This window comes from Grampus griseus (genome assembly GCF_964374135.1).
Source record: "Grampus griseus genome assembly, chromosome: 2".
Taxonomy (NCBI): Eukaryota; Metazoa; Chordata; class Mammalia; order Artiodactyla; family Delphinidae; genus Grampus; species Grampus griseus.
This window is the reverse complement of record NC_139018.1, coordinates 87,804,983-87,823,611: the sequence shown is the minus strand read 5'-3', so window position 1 is coordinate 87,823,611 and position 18,629 is coordinate 87,804,983. Positions and strand designations below refer to the sequence as shown.

At 38.3% G+C, this 18,629-nt stretch overlaps 1 protein-coding gene across 1 annotated transcript; it reads right to left on the bottom strand.

The window, feature by feature from the left end:
• Nucleotides 1-3,392: 3,392 nt before the first annotated feature.
• On the bottom strand, nucleotides 3,393-18,055 carry TRIM69 (tripartite motif containing 69; the record flags this gene model as incomplete). The annotated part of the gene is made up of 5 exons (XM_082649341.1): nucleotides 3,393-3,934; nucleotides 13,236-13,360; nucleotides 13,443-13,465; nucleotides 14,241-14,543; nucleotides 17,714-18,055. 5 exons carry the CDS (start codon nucleotides 18,053-18,055, stop codon nucleotides 3,393-3,395), a joined length of 1,335 nt encoding a protein of 444 aa, XP_082505467.1.
• Nucleotides 18,056-18,629: the final 574 nt, after the last annotated feature.

Genomic DNA, 18,629 nt, shown 5'->3' with positions numbered 1-18,629 from the left:
CTTCAAAGGTTTTGATACTGTTCTATTTCCAAAGCTAGATGGTGAATTAATGAGTGTTTGTTTCTTCGTATTATTCTCCAAACTGTACATATACATTGCATACATGCTTCTGAATGTATTTTACAAGGCATTTTCCTTTTGAGGTTCTCACCTCAGTGAATCCCAACACACTGACTGGGGCCTCTTTATACTCTACTTCATTTTTTGGTTACTATCAGCCTCATCTCCTGTGGCCTGAGAGAAAACAGTATATAAGATAGCCCCAGTCATGCTTCTTAGTGAATACTATTCAGAGTCTATTTCTAGCAGGGAAATCCCGTATTGGTGTTTCATAATTCATACTCATTAGAAGAATTCCTGCCTTTTTAAAAATGTTATTTTATTTATTTATTTATTTACGACTGCGTTAGGTCTTCGCTGCTGCGCGTGGGCTTTCTCTAGTTGCGGCGAGCGGGGTCTTGTGGTTCACGGGCTCTACAGCACAGGCTCAGTAGTTGTGGCGCACAGGCTCAGTTGCTCCGCGGCATGTGGGAACTTCCCGGACCAGGGATCGAACCCATGTCCCCTGCACTGGCAGGTGGATTCTTAACCACCATGCCACCAGGGAAGTCCCGAATTCCTGCCTTTAATTATAGTCTGAGTTCTAAGTAGAGGGATTGTTCAAATTACTCAGTATAGAATAACCAATTATAAAAATAACCAATTATCTGGGAAAACTGGGGGAAAAGTTGTGTCATCTGTGTTAAGACAAGTACTGGAGAGCTGAGATAGTATATCAGAAAAAGTATTAAGGTTGACTCCTACAGATAGTGGAAAATATGTATACACCTGTGGCCTGTTCTAATTCCCCTGGTGACCTGAATAAAACATTCATTTTTTCTTTCCCTTTTTTTAAACACAGCTTTATTGTGGTATAATTTACATCTCAAAAAGTTGCCCATTATAAGTTTACAGTTCATTTATTTCTAGTATATTTATATAGCTATGCAACCATCAATACAAAACATTCATTTTTAAGAAGTATATTTTCCAAATCTAGATTAGAATTTATATTCATTCCTACTCATCTTTCATTATGTCCAACTTAATCTGTCTTTTCCTTAGAATTTTCTCCTATTCTGGTGAATACTGACCTCCCCTTTCTTTGAACTCTGTAGCACTCGTCTGTCCCCAAGCACAGACTTTAGATATCAGTTATCTAGAATTCTGTCTATGGCTTACCTAGACCCTCTTCTTTCTCCCAAATTCTTTGTCACATTACTTGAAATTTTACAGTGCCTAAAATCCCACCATTAGAATTATTTACTTATTTATATGGACTGTATATTAGCTAGTAAGTAGTATTGTGTTGATGTTAAATTTTCTGAATTTGATAATTTAGTACTGTGATTATGTAAGAGACTACCTTGGTTCTTAGAAGATACTTGCTGATGTATTTAGGAATAAGAATTATAATGCCTGCAACTTAATCTAAAGTAGTTCAGCAAAAATAACATTAGTAATAATTATACTCACACACAAAATCATATGGGGTGGATGTGGGGGAGAGAGACTAAGAAAATGTAGCAAAATGTTAATAACTGGTAATGTAGGTGGAGAGTATATGGGAGTTATCATATAAATATGTAATTTTTTCCTCTACATTTGAATTTTTTTTAAAGATTAAAAAAGGAGAGAAATCATGTTCCTTTAGTTCAGTGGTTCCCTGCCCTAGCCACACATTAGTAAGCTTTTACAAACTACGAATGCCTAGGCCCCATCTGCTAGAGATTTTTATTTAATTGGTCTTAGGTGGGGTCCAGGCACCTGAATTTCTTTTATATCCCCCTAGATGAACCTTTTTTTTTTCTTTTTATGCTTCTTTTATATCCTTCGAAACATCTAGCAAGGCTCCAGGCACAAAATAGGTCCTTATTACATTCCAGTTAAAATGAATTCATTTCTTTTTAAAAAAGGTAATTTCTTAAATGTAGCCATAACATGTCATGGCTGTTTGCCCAAATCAGCAGCTATAAATGTATGTATATTGTATATACCAACACTACACGAATATTACCTGTAGTTGTATGTATCCTTCCCACTGTGACAGATAGGATAGAGGGCTTTTATCCTGCCCAAAGAGCTGTGCTAATTGTAATTTTAGAGGGCCATACTGCAGGTCCTAAGTACTGCACCCCTGCCCCCCATCTCTCCCAAAAAACCTGTCAGATATAGAGCATGAAGCCCAGTTAGATGGGACTTCCAAAGGAAGGGAAATAGGGGTGGTTTCATCAAGGGTACTGCTGAGATCAATAAGCCTAAGAAGTTTAGGCTTAGAAAGAAGGAACAAGCTAGAGGATGAGTATATTGGAGAGGACACAATGAAATATACGGGTATTTAAATTATAGGCAGGAATGACTAAAAGGATATGGTCAAAAGTAAATGGAAATACTTAAATGTATTTGAATACAGAAAAACAAGTGCTCCATAGGTAGGTAAAGCAAGAAAAAGGGATTGAGAAAGAGTCAGAGATTCGCTGGACTAAAAAGTATCTTGAGAGAATTCAAGACAAGAGTATAAACTAGCCCAGAACATTTTATTCTTTAAATCTCTGGAACAGTTTTTTTTTAAATTACAGTAACAAGTTCCAGAAAATAAATGTGTTGCAAAATGTATATTAAAAGATAATTAAATAGGAAGAAGAGCACACATCTAAAAATTAATCTATTGAGTCATTATGTTGGAGAATAAGGACGGTATGATAGAATTTCTGTGTAGGGCGCGGTCAGCTAATTGCCACGCAGCAGGAAGCTGAAGCAAGCTGAATCATCCTTCCTGTGGCCACTGCGCTTGCGCTAAGTATACTAATGAGGTTTTAAAGTAGCGACCTATCCGATGCTGGCTCACAAGTCGCACCATCAGCGAAAGCCAATCACAGAGCGACACATGTTCTTAATCCCTATATAAGCAGACTGCTATAGGATTGCGGGGTCTTCCTTCCATCTTTTCTTTAACCAAGCTGTGCTCCAATAAAGTGTGATACGAGAAGAATCTTGCGTGTGGCGACTCGTCATTCTGCTGGTCGGAGGCGGCTCGCCGCATTTCTGAGCACGTTTTAAAAGGGTTCCTGAGCATCACAAAATCAAGTTGCATTTTGCTCCAGTTATAATAGGATGATGATCATGCTCATGAGAATGGCTCCTGTGTCATAGTAGACCCCAGAGAGTTAGAATGACAGCTTGAAAAGCTCCAGTGAAATCCACTTAGAACAGTGAGAACAGAATTCAATTTGTGAATCCTCTTTTCATTATTCCAGAGTTCCCCATAAATTGGGAAGAGAAACCAGTGAGACTGGTAAACTATTTCAATACCTCTTTAATAATGCTCTGAATTTATACAATAGTATGACAAATTACTGTGGATGTAAGATATGCAATGGTTCTTTATTCTCTCCACCATCATTAAGGCAAGGGCAGAAGTAGGGATAAAGTTTCTCCATGAAGGTGCTACTGAAGGTGTAAATGTGGGTCATAGTTTTAGCATTGTAGAAGGATACCTGCCCTCCTTCATAATCCAGGTATATGCCCACCTTGTTGAGATTGTTAGTCAGTTTCATACTACAGGAAGGCAAATCCAGAGCCTTTAGATCAGTTTGGTTCCTTAGTCTTAAAAGCCAGAATCCTTGCTCAGGAGTTAGAGGACAGCTGCCCTTCCGAAGGATGGATTCTCTGACGACTCCAACTGTCCATTTTGTCTTCTTTGCTACTTCTACTTCCCAGTACCACCTTCCAGATGTGAAGCCTTTTGAGCCCAGCACAGCCACACTTGAGTCAAACCTCTCCGGATCATTAGGCGTTACCTGCTTCATGTCACCATGCCACACACTGGTTTGGTTTTTGGAGAGCACTAGATTTGGGTGAGCAGTTTTAGGGTCCAGAGTTAATGGAGATAGGCCTAGTAAGAAAATAAGAGAAATCAGGGAGGGCATGGGGGAAAAGGGATGAATGCAGGTTCCCATAGATAGTATTCACATAGACACCAGTGCTTTATCTCCCCATGCCATATACTCTTAGACAGGCAGGTAATTACTTATATACTTTATATTGTTTTGATATCCATGTGGCTATATTCTAGACATTTTTATATTTGTGGTAAAAATCAGACTTTGAAGCAATTATTATACTCTAATAAAAAATGCAAATAAGATAAATCTGTACTAATAAATATAAGAAAATACAAATGCTGAAAGGGTAAAGATTAGGTAAGTGGGTCCTAGGAAAGCTTTCTAAGGGCAATAACCATTTTAGTTTTGATGTAACATCTATGAGATGTATCAGGATGCTTTGGGTAAAAAAAGGCAAAAAAGGAATGAGTTAAAAACAGTAGCTTGCATGAGAGAGAAGATAAGGGCTTGCCCGTTAGAAGCAGGTGAGACTGAGCTAACTGGCACAGAATTTAGAGGACAATGGTGATAAGTTTACATTTGGTTTAATAGACACTGGAACTTTTGAGGTCTGGAATGGTTGATGCCACTGATAATCAGAATGTGGTTCACAAACTGTGTAGTTGCCAGTTTGTGACAGGATAGTACAGAATTGAGAGTAAGCTCTTGGAAACTTTCATAGAATTCTGACAGTAATTTTGCCAGTTGATTTTGTTAAAAAACTGGGCTTGCACTTTGTAATCTTTGTTATTTTAATTCCACTTTTTCAAGTAATTAATTTATATCGTATTCTACAAACATAATCAGTTTTAAAAACTGATCCTTTATCACAGGTAATTTGAGAAGTATTGGTTTAGACAAATCAATAGGCAGCAGTATAAAAAAGAATTTCTAAATAAAGAGAGATTGGAAGCATATCAGCAAGAAGGTGACACAAATACTAGATGTGAGGTAATTGAACCTTGGCACAAAATTTGATACAGGAAACACAAAAACTATTGTATGTTCACATCATGGACACAGATACAAATATGCATACATTTGTTGTTAATGGATTTACTTATACTTGGAAGGAAGATCAATCCAGTCTATCTCTCTCTTCTCAGAAAAGCTTGAATCTTTTCCATCATCCCAAGGATTTTTTCTTTCTAACAAGAGGCTTTGAAGAATCCTGAAAAGTTCCCATATAGGCTGAATCTTCTCTCTCACACAGATCCTCATCCACTTTGGGTTGTTACTTTTTCCAGTATGAGAACTAGGATTTCTTTGGAGGTATCATAAAGAATTCCTGCCAACCTTTTAAGAACCACAGTCTGCTCTCATCACCAAACCTCTGACACCTCCAGCTAGCTCAGCCGGCCTTGGTTTTGAGGATTCCTAGGAGTCAGCTTTGCATCCCCGCTTTTCTTCTTATGCCATGTTCAATCCAACAGTAAGTTCTGTCAGCTCCACATTTAAAATATATTCTGAGCCTACTCAGAGTATATAGACAGATAACTTCCACAAATACCACTGGCTTCGAACTACTGCAATAACTTTTTAACTGTTCTGTTTCCACTCTTGCCTATCTGCAGCCTATTCTGCCCATAACATGAATGAGATCATCCAGTTCTCCTACTCAAAATGCACTTATGCTTCCCATCACCCAAGGTAAAATCCAGAGTCCTTACAGACCAAACAAGACATACATGATTTACCCACTTCTTTGACCTCATTTCCCACCACTTACCACCCCCTCGCCCCATTTAGTTTGGTCCAACCACCTTTGCCTTTTGGCTGTTCCTTGAACATACTAAGCTCATTCCTACTTCAGAGACTTTACACTTTTCTTTCCTTGTCCCTAAACACTCTTTCCCCATATGTTCACTCCTTCACATCATTCAGGACTTTATTCATGCAAGTTCAGTAAAATGTTAATGATAGAATCTAGGTAGGTGTAGGAGTGTTCATTGTAAAAGTCTTTAAACTTTTCAGTATGTTTAGAAATGTCCACAGTAAAACATAGGGAGAGGGGACTGTTTGCTCAGAGAGGTTTTCTCTGGCCATTCTATCTAAAATAGCATGTTCATCTGTCTATCACTGTTTGTACTCTTATCCTGCTTTATTTTCTCTCATGAATAATTATTTACTGAGTATACCATGCTTTGTTTTCTTCACAGTAATTATCACTATGTGAAATTATTTACATGTTCATTGTCTCTTCCACTGGAGTGTAGTCTCTAGAAGGGCAGGGACCATATCTGTTTTGTTTCCTCATATATCTTCAAAATTTGGAACTGTTCCTAGGTATTCAAGTAACTATTTATTAAACAAATAAATGAACTTCAATTAGAGTTCCATTTGAAACCTTGACACTAATTAATTTCACCATGCTTCATATTCCTGTTATCCTTGGCATAAATGCCCAGAATGTAGACTCCTCTAATGATTTATTCTCTACTGTACTTTTATCCCCACTCTTCTGTTCTTTACCTCCTCTGCCTTCACCCATCCTTCCACTGTTCCCACCCAACCCTTTCCACTCTGCCCTTTAGAACTACCTCCCTAATTATCTCTCCTGTATCCTCAGTTTACAGAATTCTCTCATCACCTCCTTAATTTAACATAAATCTGGCTGGTTCTTCCAAAAAACTAACTAAAAAACAGCTTCCAGAAGTTCATGAGACTATTCATTTTCTAAATTCAGATGCCAGAGATCAGGTTGCCACCACTGCTACTTCCAGACCCATACTCTACTCCTCATCCTCATGTAAAAACATCACTCTTCATTTGAGACTCTTGTCATTCCATTTCATATTTCCCTCTATCTCTATTTGATGCTATTATGTACAAAGTTCCTGGTTATACCCCCTGCACTTTGGGTTAACCTTACTTCTCTACCCCAAATCCAGCCCATCATCTCAAGTGATTTTACTATCTTTTATATACAGCTACTCTTCTATTCTTGCATGTCCTTGACTTTACTGCTGGTGACTTTTGACTCCATTACATCCAAGCTGTCCATATCAATGACTATATTCTGGATCTTGTAGTCATCAGGAACTATTCATTCTCTAAAATCTTCAATTCAGATATGCCATACTCTTTATTTTTTGAGCTTTCTCACTCTCATCTCTCCCTACAACCATTACTTGACTTCATTAACATCTCTGGTCCCCTATCTCTCTTTATTATCTCTCTTTCCTTCCTGGCTTAAAATCCTTCCCTAAACAGTTAGCAGTGATAGCTTTGTTGTCAATAGCCTCAACACTTTTATCCTCTTATGCTATTTCTGCAGCATCTGCCATGCAACTCTCTAACCTTGGATTTATTCAACTATTCAAATTAACACCCCAATTCCTGACCATTGCAGGAGGAAAATCACAAAATTGTGCATACAGGTACCACTACAAATTCATTATTTCCACTCTATGCTTGGCCATCAGCACTGCCCAGAACTCTTATATTTCCCAAATCAAATCCTCTCCAATTCCTCACAACAGCAATTTCAAACCTTCAACTCCCACCTCAAACCCCTATTCCAACACTTCCCTTCTCACTCCCAGGCAGAAGACTTCATCTCCTGTTTCACAGAGAAGCTACAGTACGTCTTATAGGAATCCCTCAATTCTTCCCACTCATACTGCAAACCCCACCCCACAGAATTGTTCACTTCTACCATCTTTATCTCCTTTCCAGTTTCAGAGGAAACTGTGGAAAGTCAATACCTCTCTCTGCTGTAGCTCTCACTCTTCCCTACTTCCACCAATTATTCCCTTTCTTATACTGTTGATTTCTGCCTTTCTACAGGCTACTTCCCTTCAGCATGTTTTCCATTCATACATCTTCCCTTCTTAGTGAAACTTCTCAAATGAGTGATCTATTCACTTCATTACCGCCTCATTCCAAGTTACTCCTGAACCCTACACAATAACTTCTACTCATTCCACTCTTTTGAAATTGGCCTTGCCAAAGTCACCAGTTGTGGTTTAAAATATCTCTTTTCCAGTCATTTTCTAAATTGATCTTCGCATTTGGCGTGAATGACCATTCCCTTCTCTTTGACAGTCTCTTTGTTTTAGATTCCATGTGGACTTCATTTCCTGGTTTTTCTTTTATTTCTGTTGCCAGAATTCCTCAGTCTCTTCTGACGCTTCATTGACCTTCATCTGTTGTTATTCTCTATAACATGCTCTCTCTTTGACTGTATGTTCTCAGTTTCCTTAGGAAATCTCATTTACATGAATAGCTTCAGCTACCCCCACTCTATATTGATTATTCCAGCTCTGGCCTCTCTCCTAAGCTCCAGTTAGAATAATTACCCATTTGAATATATTCACTTAGTTGTCCTGTAGGTCAACACAACATGGCCAAAACTGAACTCATCAGCACCCTCCAAAATCTGCATCTCCTGTATTTCCATCCTTGACATCACCTTTGTCTATCCCTTACCACCAGTTACTGTCCTGTATATTTCAGCTCCAGGAATTCTGTCTCCAGAATCTATTCTTTATTTTCCATTCCCATTCCCATGCCTCTGGCTTACATCTTAATAATGTTTCACCTAGAGGGTTGCTATAGACTCTAACTTGGTCTTCTAGCCTTTCCTGAGGAGCAGAAACTGTCTTTTATTTCCATATCCTTGGAGCCCAACTTAATGCTTAGCATGTAGTAGGCCCTCTAGAAGAGTGTGTTGAATGAATGAGTGAACTTTGGTGGTATTTTACTAATACACACAAAACTAAAGGAAATATATTAAAATATTTTAAGTTAAACAATTCCCTACCCTGGAATACATGAAAAGCCATATTGTCCATGGTTGCTTTTTCACTGCAATGGCATAGTTAAGTACTTTCAACAAAGACCAAACAGCCCAAAAAGCCTAAAATATTTACTGTCTGACCCTTTACAGAAAAAGTATCAGCCCCTATCCTAAAGCAACAGCCTCATTTATAAGGCAGGAAAGAAGAAAATATGAATCTGCAGAATAAGCAAAGGCCTAGAAATAAGAAGTATAAAGTATATTTTACCAGCGTTTGACCATGGTACATTATTATTAAAATAGCCACCTATTAAATAAATCCCATTTGATTTTCTTAAATGTAAAGTTGTACCAAAAAGAAAAAAATCAGTTTCTGCTTTAAATGATTGCTAAAAGTGAAATTTGATTTTACAGGCAAAGAATACAAGAAGAAAAACACTGTGATCCTGAGACAGCTAGAATTTGCAGGGTAGAGTAACCCAGAGGAGGGAGCTGTACATAGACTTTCAAACATCTACAAAGGGATTCCCTCAAGGCTGTGGCTGAATATTGCCACATGCATGCGGTGAAACTCACTAAGTCCAGAGAGCAAATCTCCAGAAAGCAGTAGGCCTAATAATTTCTAGAGCTCACACAAGACTGGGAATAGTTTTCAATCCTGTCAGCCAGAATGGAAAAATGTTATAGTATGTAGAACATCAGAGTACTCAGAAGGTTAATACCTTAGAAAATTGCCAAAGTTAACCCTAGATTAAAGGCTGCTCTTGAACCACTCTCACAAAGCTTAAAGGCTCAGCAAAGCTTAAAGTGTCAAAAGGAACAAAGTTATTTCAAATAACTTCACTAAATGCCAAAGTTAAATCCATAGAGCTTAAAGGATTACAACAAAATTCAGCAAATAGCAATGTAAAACTGATCATGTTTGACAGCCAGAAGAGACAAATCTCTCATGCAAAATTCCAAATAATTTATGTAGATACTCCACTCTCAAGGAGGAGGGAGCATAACTACCTACTCCTTAAGTGTGGGCTACACATAGTAACTTGCTTCCAAAGTATACAGTATGGAAAAGGGAGGGGGGAATAACTTTACAGTGGAGAAACTTGACAAACACTACCTCAGCTAGGTGATTAAAACCAACATCAGCAGTCGTAAATTATGTTGACAGTATGTATGCTTGATATGATGTGATGAAAATGGCACTTTAACTCTGTGGTTTTCCTCTCAATAACTCATAACCCTGGTCTTATCATGAGAAAATCATCAGACAAATTGCAATAATGTGGCATCCTACGAAATACATGACTAGTATTCCCCAAAACTGTCAAAGTCATCAAAAAACAAGGAAAGTCTGAGAAACTGTCACAGCCAAGAAGAGCTTAAAGAAAAATGACAGCTAAATGTAATGTGAAACCTTAGATGGGATCCTGGAATAGGAAAATGACATTAGGTAAAAAAAGAAGGAAATCTAAAGAAACTATTGACTTTAGTTAATAGTAATGTATTAGTATTGATTCATTAATTATAAATCATGTATCACACTAAATATAAGATAATAATAATATAAACTAGGAATGAGGTATACAAGAACTCTCTGTACTATCTTTTCAATTTTTCTGTAAATCTAAAAGTATTCTAAAAAAAATTAAGTCAATTAAAAATTTAAAAAAATACCAGCCATGCAAAGCAGCAGGAAAATATGACCTACAGTCTCAAGAAAACTCACGCAATAACAACATGTTAGAAATTACAATAGTGGTGGAATTAGCAAAGACATTAAAACAGCTATTTTATATATATCTTCTATTTGCATGAGAATGTAGACGAAACAATAACATGGTATGGAGAGAAACTGAAGATATAAAAAGACCCAACTTTTTGAAGAAATGAAATGTATCTGAAATGAAAAACATCTTGAACAGGATTAACAGAAGATTAGACAGTGCAGGTGAAAAGATGAGAGAACTGGGCTTCCCTGGTGGCTCAGTGGTTGAGAGTCCGCCTGCCGATGCAGGGGACACGGGTTTGTGCCCCCGTCTGGGAAGATCCCAAATGCCGCGGAGCGGCTGGGCCCGTGAGCCATGGCCGCTGAGCCTGCGCGTCCGGAGCCTGTGCTCCGCAACGGGAGAGGCCACAGCAGTGAGAGGCCCGCGTACCGCAGAAAAAAAAAAAAAAAAAAAAAAAGAGAGAACGTGAATAGCAAGAGAAGCTATTCAAAATGAAGCACAGAAAGAAAAAAGGCTAAAAAATGCTGAACATCAATGACAAGTGAGACAATTTTAGGTGGTCTGACATATGTAAAATTAGAGTTCCAGAAGGAGAGAAGAAAAGGTGGATAGGTAAAAAAAGCTCTTGAAGAAATAATAGCTGACATTTTCCCAAACTTGGTGAAAACAATAAACCCATTGATCCAAGAAACTCAATGAACCACAAACTAAATAAATAAAAAGAAAACACACCAAGATCCAGCATAATCAAACTGGTGGAAACAAGTGACAAAAAAAGTAAATCTTACAAGGAGAAAAGAGATAGTACATACAGAGAAATGAATATAAAAATGATAATAGACATCTCATCAGAAACTATACAAGTAAGAAAACAATGGAGTGACTTTTTATATTAGTGAAAAGAAGTCCATTAACCCAGAATTCTATATGAGGGAATATATCTTTCAAAAAAATAAGGTAAAATAAAACTGTGGTGGTATCCAAACATTGTCAAGAGAAAACCCAATATGTAGTGAAAGATGAAAAAAGTGACATAATAATGGAGATTGATATTAAGAGAAACAAAAAGAGTCTTCTAGATCAGCGTGGACAGTACTCCATATGGATGAACCAGAGGCCAAAGGGAGGGAAAAAAAAGAAGCTGAAGGCAAAGCGAAAGAAAGAAAGGGGGAAAGCAAAGCAAAGGCAGTAAAGGCAGTGAAGGGTTTGGCCTGGTAGACTCTTAAAAACAAAAAATGTCACATGGGATAGATCTTTGATTAGAATGTATACATTAGTTTCAGCTTCCACCAAATGAAAACTTTATTTCCATATTTTAACTTGGCCTTTTTCAATTTAAACGCAGTGTAACTTCTCAAATTTGTTTTGGGAACTTTAATAAAATATCTTTTTTTTTTTGCGGTACATGGGCCTCTCACTGTTGTGGCCTCTCCCGTTGCGGAGCACAGGCTCTGGACACCCAGGCTCAGTGGCCATGGCTTATGGGCCCAGCCGCTCCACGGCATGTGGGATCTTCCCAGACCGGGGCACGAACCCGTCTCCCGTGTCCCCTGCATCGGCAGGCGGACTCTCAACCACTGCACCACCAAGGAAGCCCCCTAAAATATCTTTTTTGATGGAGTTAAAAAAATCAAAAAGATCGACATTATCAAGTTTTAGCAAGGATTTGGAGAAAACAGGACTCTCATTCACTGGAGGTGGGAATTAAGACGGTACCTCCACTTAAGAAAAAAAATGTGATAGTTTCTTATAGTTAAGCATATACCTAACATACAACCTAGCAATCCCATCACGAGATATTTACCCTAAAGAAATGAAAACACAAAGATTTGTAAACAAATGTTCAGGCAAGTTTATTCGTACTAGCCATAAACTAGAAACTACCCAAACGTCCATCAGTTGGTGAATGAATAAGCAAATTGTGATGTATCCATAAAATACAGTGATTGATACATGCAACAACATAGGTGAATCTCAAAAAGCATTTTGCTAAGTGAAAAAAGCCAAACAGAAAAGACTACATAATGTATGGTTCCACTTATATGAGATTTTAGAAAAGACAACTAAAGTGAAATAAAGTAGATCAGTGAGTGTCAGTGGCTGAGGCTAGAAGAAAAGGATTGACTGCAAAGGGGTATGCGGGAACTTTCTGGGATGACAGAAATTTTCTATATCTTGATTTTGGAGATGTTTACATAAGTGTATACATTTGTCACACTCATCAAATTGTACTTTACAATTGGTGAATTTTATTCTGTGTTAATTATACCTCAGTACTGTTTTTTTTTCAGTGTCAGTTACCTGGAAAAATTAACAGGGATAGATTTGTAATTTTCATTAAATCAGTAACTACAAATAATAATGAGTCTATAAAAAACTTTATTTAGAGCTTTATTTCTGTAATGATTTTTATAGATCTCTAAACAGTCTCCTAAGATGAGATAACTCCATGTTATAAACGTCAAGCACAAGAGGAACTGTATTCATACACACGATGAGTATGTACAGTAACCTCCTCCTCCAGGGCAGAGATGCCTCAGGGAGTTACATAACTGTTTTAGAAAAACATTAAAATATTGGTTGTCACATTTGATAGAACAGTCAAACAAAATGGTAGGCTGAGAAGTAATTCGGACATCAGACTCTGTTTACCAGTACAGAGTCATAAATTCTTAGATGACGGTAAGAGAAGAAATTCAGTCGTACCAACTAGCCTTCTTTTGGCTAAACTTCACCCCTCCCTCTGTCCAGACTCTAATGTACTATTTAGGGCCACAGAAGACATCCCACAGATGAAACATAAAGTGGGAGCCCCAGGAACAAATAACTACTACCCACTGATACCTGGAGAAAGAGTGGACTGCATTTCCCTCCACATCATATACTGGATGGGACCTTTGAACAGGCCTGGGTTCAGCTTTCTGGAGATAAGCTCTCTGGGTGTCAGCACCCTCATTCCTTGCTCCAAGCTGCAGGGGACATAAATCATTTATTCTTAGACATCCTCCAGGGACTGAAGGAAGGGTATTAATACCACAGGGAAACACTTACCTATCCAAGAGAGGTGTGATGTCCTAGGAGAGGAAAGGAGAAATAGAAAGGTTAGATGCCTGTTCATCAGCTCCAGAAATTTCTTTGGTCATACTGGCCACCACCAGAATTTGATGGTCAAAACTGTGATCCTATGCAGATGGTCCCCATCCCATTGCCACCAACTCCTCTCATCCTCCATATGCCTTTTCTGATCTTCATCCTTCATCTATCCCAGGATAAACTGGCTTACTTTGCTCTGATTTTCTAGAGTTCCCTTTTACAGGGAACAAGAAAGAAATTAAGGTTAAGCTATTTTTGCCTACACTGCCACATAGTCTCAGGAGAAAAACACAGTAGGTATTCCAACCCCAAGGCCACTTTTCCTTACTCTGGCTAATCAAGCTTCTGATCACTGAGGTAGTAACCAATGCCACTTTAGAGGTGAAGCGTGAGGAAGCAAAAATTGACCAAAAGCTTTTCAAACAGGTCAATTTATGATTGCTGAGAGCCAGTAAAAGATACAACGTTTTGGCAACATTCTTACTTTTGAGAAATAAAGCTTCAAATTTCTTTATGGAGAAATATTAAAACATGCTGGTTTTAATGGCATTTTATTATCTTCTTTTCTAGGAGTGTGAAAGTAAAGCTTTCAACTGAGTATAAGGTAAAAGCAGCCTCCTGCTTTTCTCCCAAGGAATCTTAAAAGCACTACAGCAGTTTTTTTACCCTCCTGGAGGGGAAAATCTGCTTCTACACCGTTTCCAACCCTCTTTCCCCCTCTATTGTACCCATAGTCATGTTGGTATGGAGTCTCACTTTGAGAAAGTCGAAGGAGTTCTGCTGTTCCATCCGTGCCTGGATGCTCACCAACATCTCCCTGGCTAGGAGGCACTGTTCTTGAATGTGGCTCAGATTCAGCTCCATCTCCTCATTCAAGGCTTTCCCCTCTTCTCGGAGCTCATTTAAAGCGTCCTTTTCTTTGCTGTGCAGGAACTGATGCAGCTTTAGAAACTCTGAGGAGATGTGTTGCTGCAGATGTAGCTTGTTTTCCTGGAAAACTCCATGATCATCACGATGGTAGTTATTGAGATTGACACTTGAGTATGGGGGCCCACACCACTAACACTCATACAACTTGGGAAACATTATAACAGAAAAATGCATGCAAATGGCTGACTATCAACATTCAACTGTACGAAAAGGAGCCCTTTGGGAGACTTACTCTGTCTTTCCCAGCTAGTTTAATAGTTCAGCACGAAATAGTCAAAAGTCATCCTAGGTTCCTATTACAGTACTGAGGTGGTAACCAATGCCATATTAAATAAGACCATGGGGTTAATCAAACATTTTTAAATGAATGATAATTCCCTTTTATCCAGAAGTACAAACCAATATCTACCAAGTGATTCTGTTAGACTGGGTCCATATGAGGCTGGAAGAACTGTCCTTTTTTAAGAAATGAGAACTAGGGGAGATGCCATTCCTGCTGCCAGGACAATATAGAAAAAGCAAGAGATGGGCAATGTCTGAAGCACTGAAATTGATAACTGCTACACTGGCATCTCTTTTCTTAGGTGACCTCAACATCCTCATGGGTACGCCATCTGACATCCTGGCTTCTCAGTTCCTCATCATCATTTCTAGTGATTTTTACCTTTATCTACTCGTTCTTTTAGTCACATTGAGGATTTTATCATCCCCAGCAATTGTACCATCTCTAAAATTACTTTTTATGCTCAGTTACTCAGGAACCCCTATTGCAACAATTATTGGGTCTCATTGAAACTTCCTGTTTATTGACCCCTTCATTTCCATTCATCAACTTCTCTCTCTTCGTGTCCCCTATTATCCAGCTTACATTCTATGGTCAGTCATTATAATTGCACTCTTAAAATAGTCTTAACTCTCCCTGTCCTCTAGGTCAGACTTTTCCATTTTTCCTTTTACCTATTTCACCACTATCTCTCAGTCTTATTTGTTGGTTCTGTCTCCTCTAACCAAGCTCTAAATATTAGATTACTTGATATTCTTCCTGGGGCTCTTTCCCCTTCTCATTCTACACTCTCTTTCTAGGTAATAGCCTCTCCTTTCACAACTTTAAATACAATCTATATGCTGACTTCTTATTTTCATCCTAGTGCAACTTCTGAGCTCCAGATTCCTATATCCAACTGTCTGTTTGATATCATCACTCACCTCTCACATCTAATCAATCCCCACATGCAGGTAATTTTTATTTCCAAAGCATATGCTGAAGCTGTTTATTTCTTTTGATCTCTACTGCCTTTCTAGTCCAAGCCATCATCATTCTCTGGGATCACTGCCTCAGCCCTCTCCTAACCATTATCCTTGTCATTGTCTTTCTCCAATCCATAGTCCACATAGCCACCAGACTGATGCTTTCAAAATGAGATGAAGCCATGTCCTATTTAAACCCTTTAATGACTTCTCATTATTCCCTGGATGAAGTTCAAAATTCCTAACATTATCTACAAGGGCCTACATGATTGACCCCATATCTGCCTTTTCAGTCTCATCTTGCTTACCATGATCCAGCTTAATTGGCCTTCTCTCTGTTTAACATAACAACTAACTTCCTGTCTCAGAACTTTTCCGTATGCTCTTTCCTCTTCACAGAACATTTTCCAGGCAATTTCCTTCATATTCACCTGACCCAGTTCACTTGGCTAAGGATAACACTTATCCTTTCAATTCTCAATTTTTAATAAGTGGCTTCTTCAAAGAACACCCAGTCTAGATTAGGTTCTCCATTTATATGCTCTTATATACCCTATATTTTCATTTATAGTAGTTACCACAGTTGTTGTTTTATTGTTATTGGTGGGATTGTTTAATTAACATCTATCTCCCACCATGGTAGGAATATAGTGTCTAGTATAATACCTGACCCACTCAATAAATATTTGTTGAATGAATGATGTTGACTGTAATAGCTGAACTAGGAACTCTTACAACAAGAACAAGATTCTCTTGAGACATCATTTCCATCTGTCCTTCTTCTTTCCCTCATTGTACATATTTCTTCTTCCAGATGCCAAATGCCAGAGAAGACACCCCTCTACAGAATAATTAATGAAGAAACAGAACTCCCAGTTTATTCCCCCAACCTAGGAACTGATTTGCCAAGTCTCTAACCATTAACCTCCTGTGAAGTTGAAAGTATAAGCAATAGTTCTATTTAGTTTTAGGGAAGCTAGGAAAGATCAAATCAGATGAGAAAAGCCAGCAATCTGAGAGACCTGGGTTCAAAGGTGCCTGGTATGTAAAGGTACCTTTCCACTCACATAGCTGAAGTTACAAGGAGGGTATATTCCGGTTGTATCTCATAACCCCTCTACCCTGCTCCTCACCTTGTGAGCAGCAATAGCATCTTTCTGCATGTTCCTCAGGGACTGAAGTTCCTTCAGGGTTGCCTCCAGTTGACCCTGATGGATAGTAAGCTCCTCCTGGGAATACCATGTAGAATTAACACAAGGTAATTGAGAGATAAAGGGCCATCTCCCCCAAAGCCCCAGGGTGTCAGGGGTAAAAAAAGCAAGCTCTTGTTACAAAAGTCTCCTTTAGCCTGTATCGTAATTCCTATCTCTTCCAAAAATTGTGAAGAAAATTACAAGCAGCAGAAAAACTTAGTTTTATCCTCTTATTAGCTAACTTCAGGTGTTTGAAGAAGATAACAGAGCTCTATATATTTTCTGCTCTAGTTACATTGTTCTCACTCTCTGTACTTTTACTTGCATTGTTCTCACTTAAACACTCATTTCTTCCTTCTGCCCATCCAAATTCAAATAATTTTCCAGTTCAAGCTTTCTTTCACCATGCCTCCCCTGACTATTCCAGTTTTCTCTAATCTCCTCTGAAATTCTAAATATTTGTGAATTACAAATGTGACAAAAATTTAGCTCACAACAGTAGACTATCTTATATTGCTTTGGTTGTTTTATTCATTTTAAACTGGACTAAATTTCAAGACTTTTATAACAAAAGCAGTATCTTATATGTCCATATTCTGTACAGTGTCTAGTAGAATGCTGTCGTGGCAGGGTTTGGGTACATATTTGATTGACTGAGGGAGTAGACCAGAGCTCCTTCACTGCTTTCCTATAATTGGCAACTATAGAAAAAGAACTTTGCAAGATATATTGTATTTTCTGAGCACTCTGAGCTTTCTAGTAATCATCTGAATAAAGGGGTGGTGTTGGAAGAGAGAAGAAGTCCAACAAAAGATTTTTCCCAGCCTTCCTAAGGAATTGCTCAAGATTGCTCAAAACCCAGGGCTCACCCACCATGAAGAAACGGACAGCATCAGAGATCTGCAGGAATTCGTTAGACTGCCCCACAGACAATCGAACATCTTTGCATTGAAAGCATATCAGTTTCCTGTCTGGCTTACTGAACAGTTTCAGGTTCTCTCCGTGCTCTGGGCACTGTGGATGGCCCTTGAATAGGGGTAGCTTCTTAATCTTCTCTACCAGCTTCTCCAGTACAAGGTTAAATGTACAGTTGCTGTATTGACATAGCATCTTACACTCAGGACAGAATGTTTCTTGTGCTTGCTGCTTCCAAAAGTTTTGGATACAAGACTGACAGAAGTTGTGGCCACAGCTTAGCATCAGTGGATCACAAAACCAATCATTACACAGTGGGCAGTGTAACTCCATAGTAATATCTTGTATCTGCACTTTAGAGGGTATCTGGGTGATGAAATCATTCACTTCAACGTAGTTGTCTGGGTCAATGTTGACAGAGGGGTTGGAAGATACCTTTGGAAAAGAACAGCTAAAATGAGTTTCTCTTTCTCATTGCCCATTTCAGCATTCCAGGATAGTGGGCTCTATTCCTAAAGGAGCTGAGAATTGATGCAGTCTGAGTAAAGGCACCATAATCTCTTCTTTGAAAGTGATCAATAAATTCATTGTTATCTAACATCATAGTTTATTACTACTCCCAACATTATTGAACTTTAATAGAGAACCAAGGCAGAAGAAGAAAGAGTACTCAATTAAAGAAATGTATTCCGTTGTACATCGCTTCTTCCACCCACTTTCTCTATGTATCAGTTGAAAGGTTTACTTCCAACTTCTGTTCTACTAGTTATTACCTTTTTGTTTTGTTTTGTTTTCTGGAAGTCATATGCAAAGAATTGGAAGATCAGTCAGATTCCTCAGTCAATGGCATAATATCACC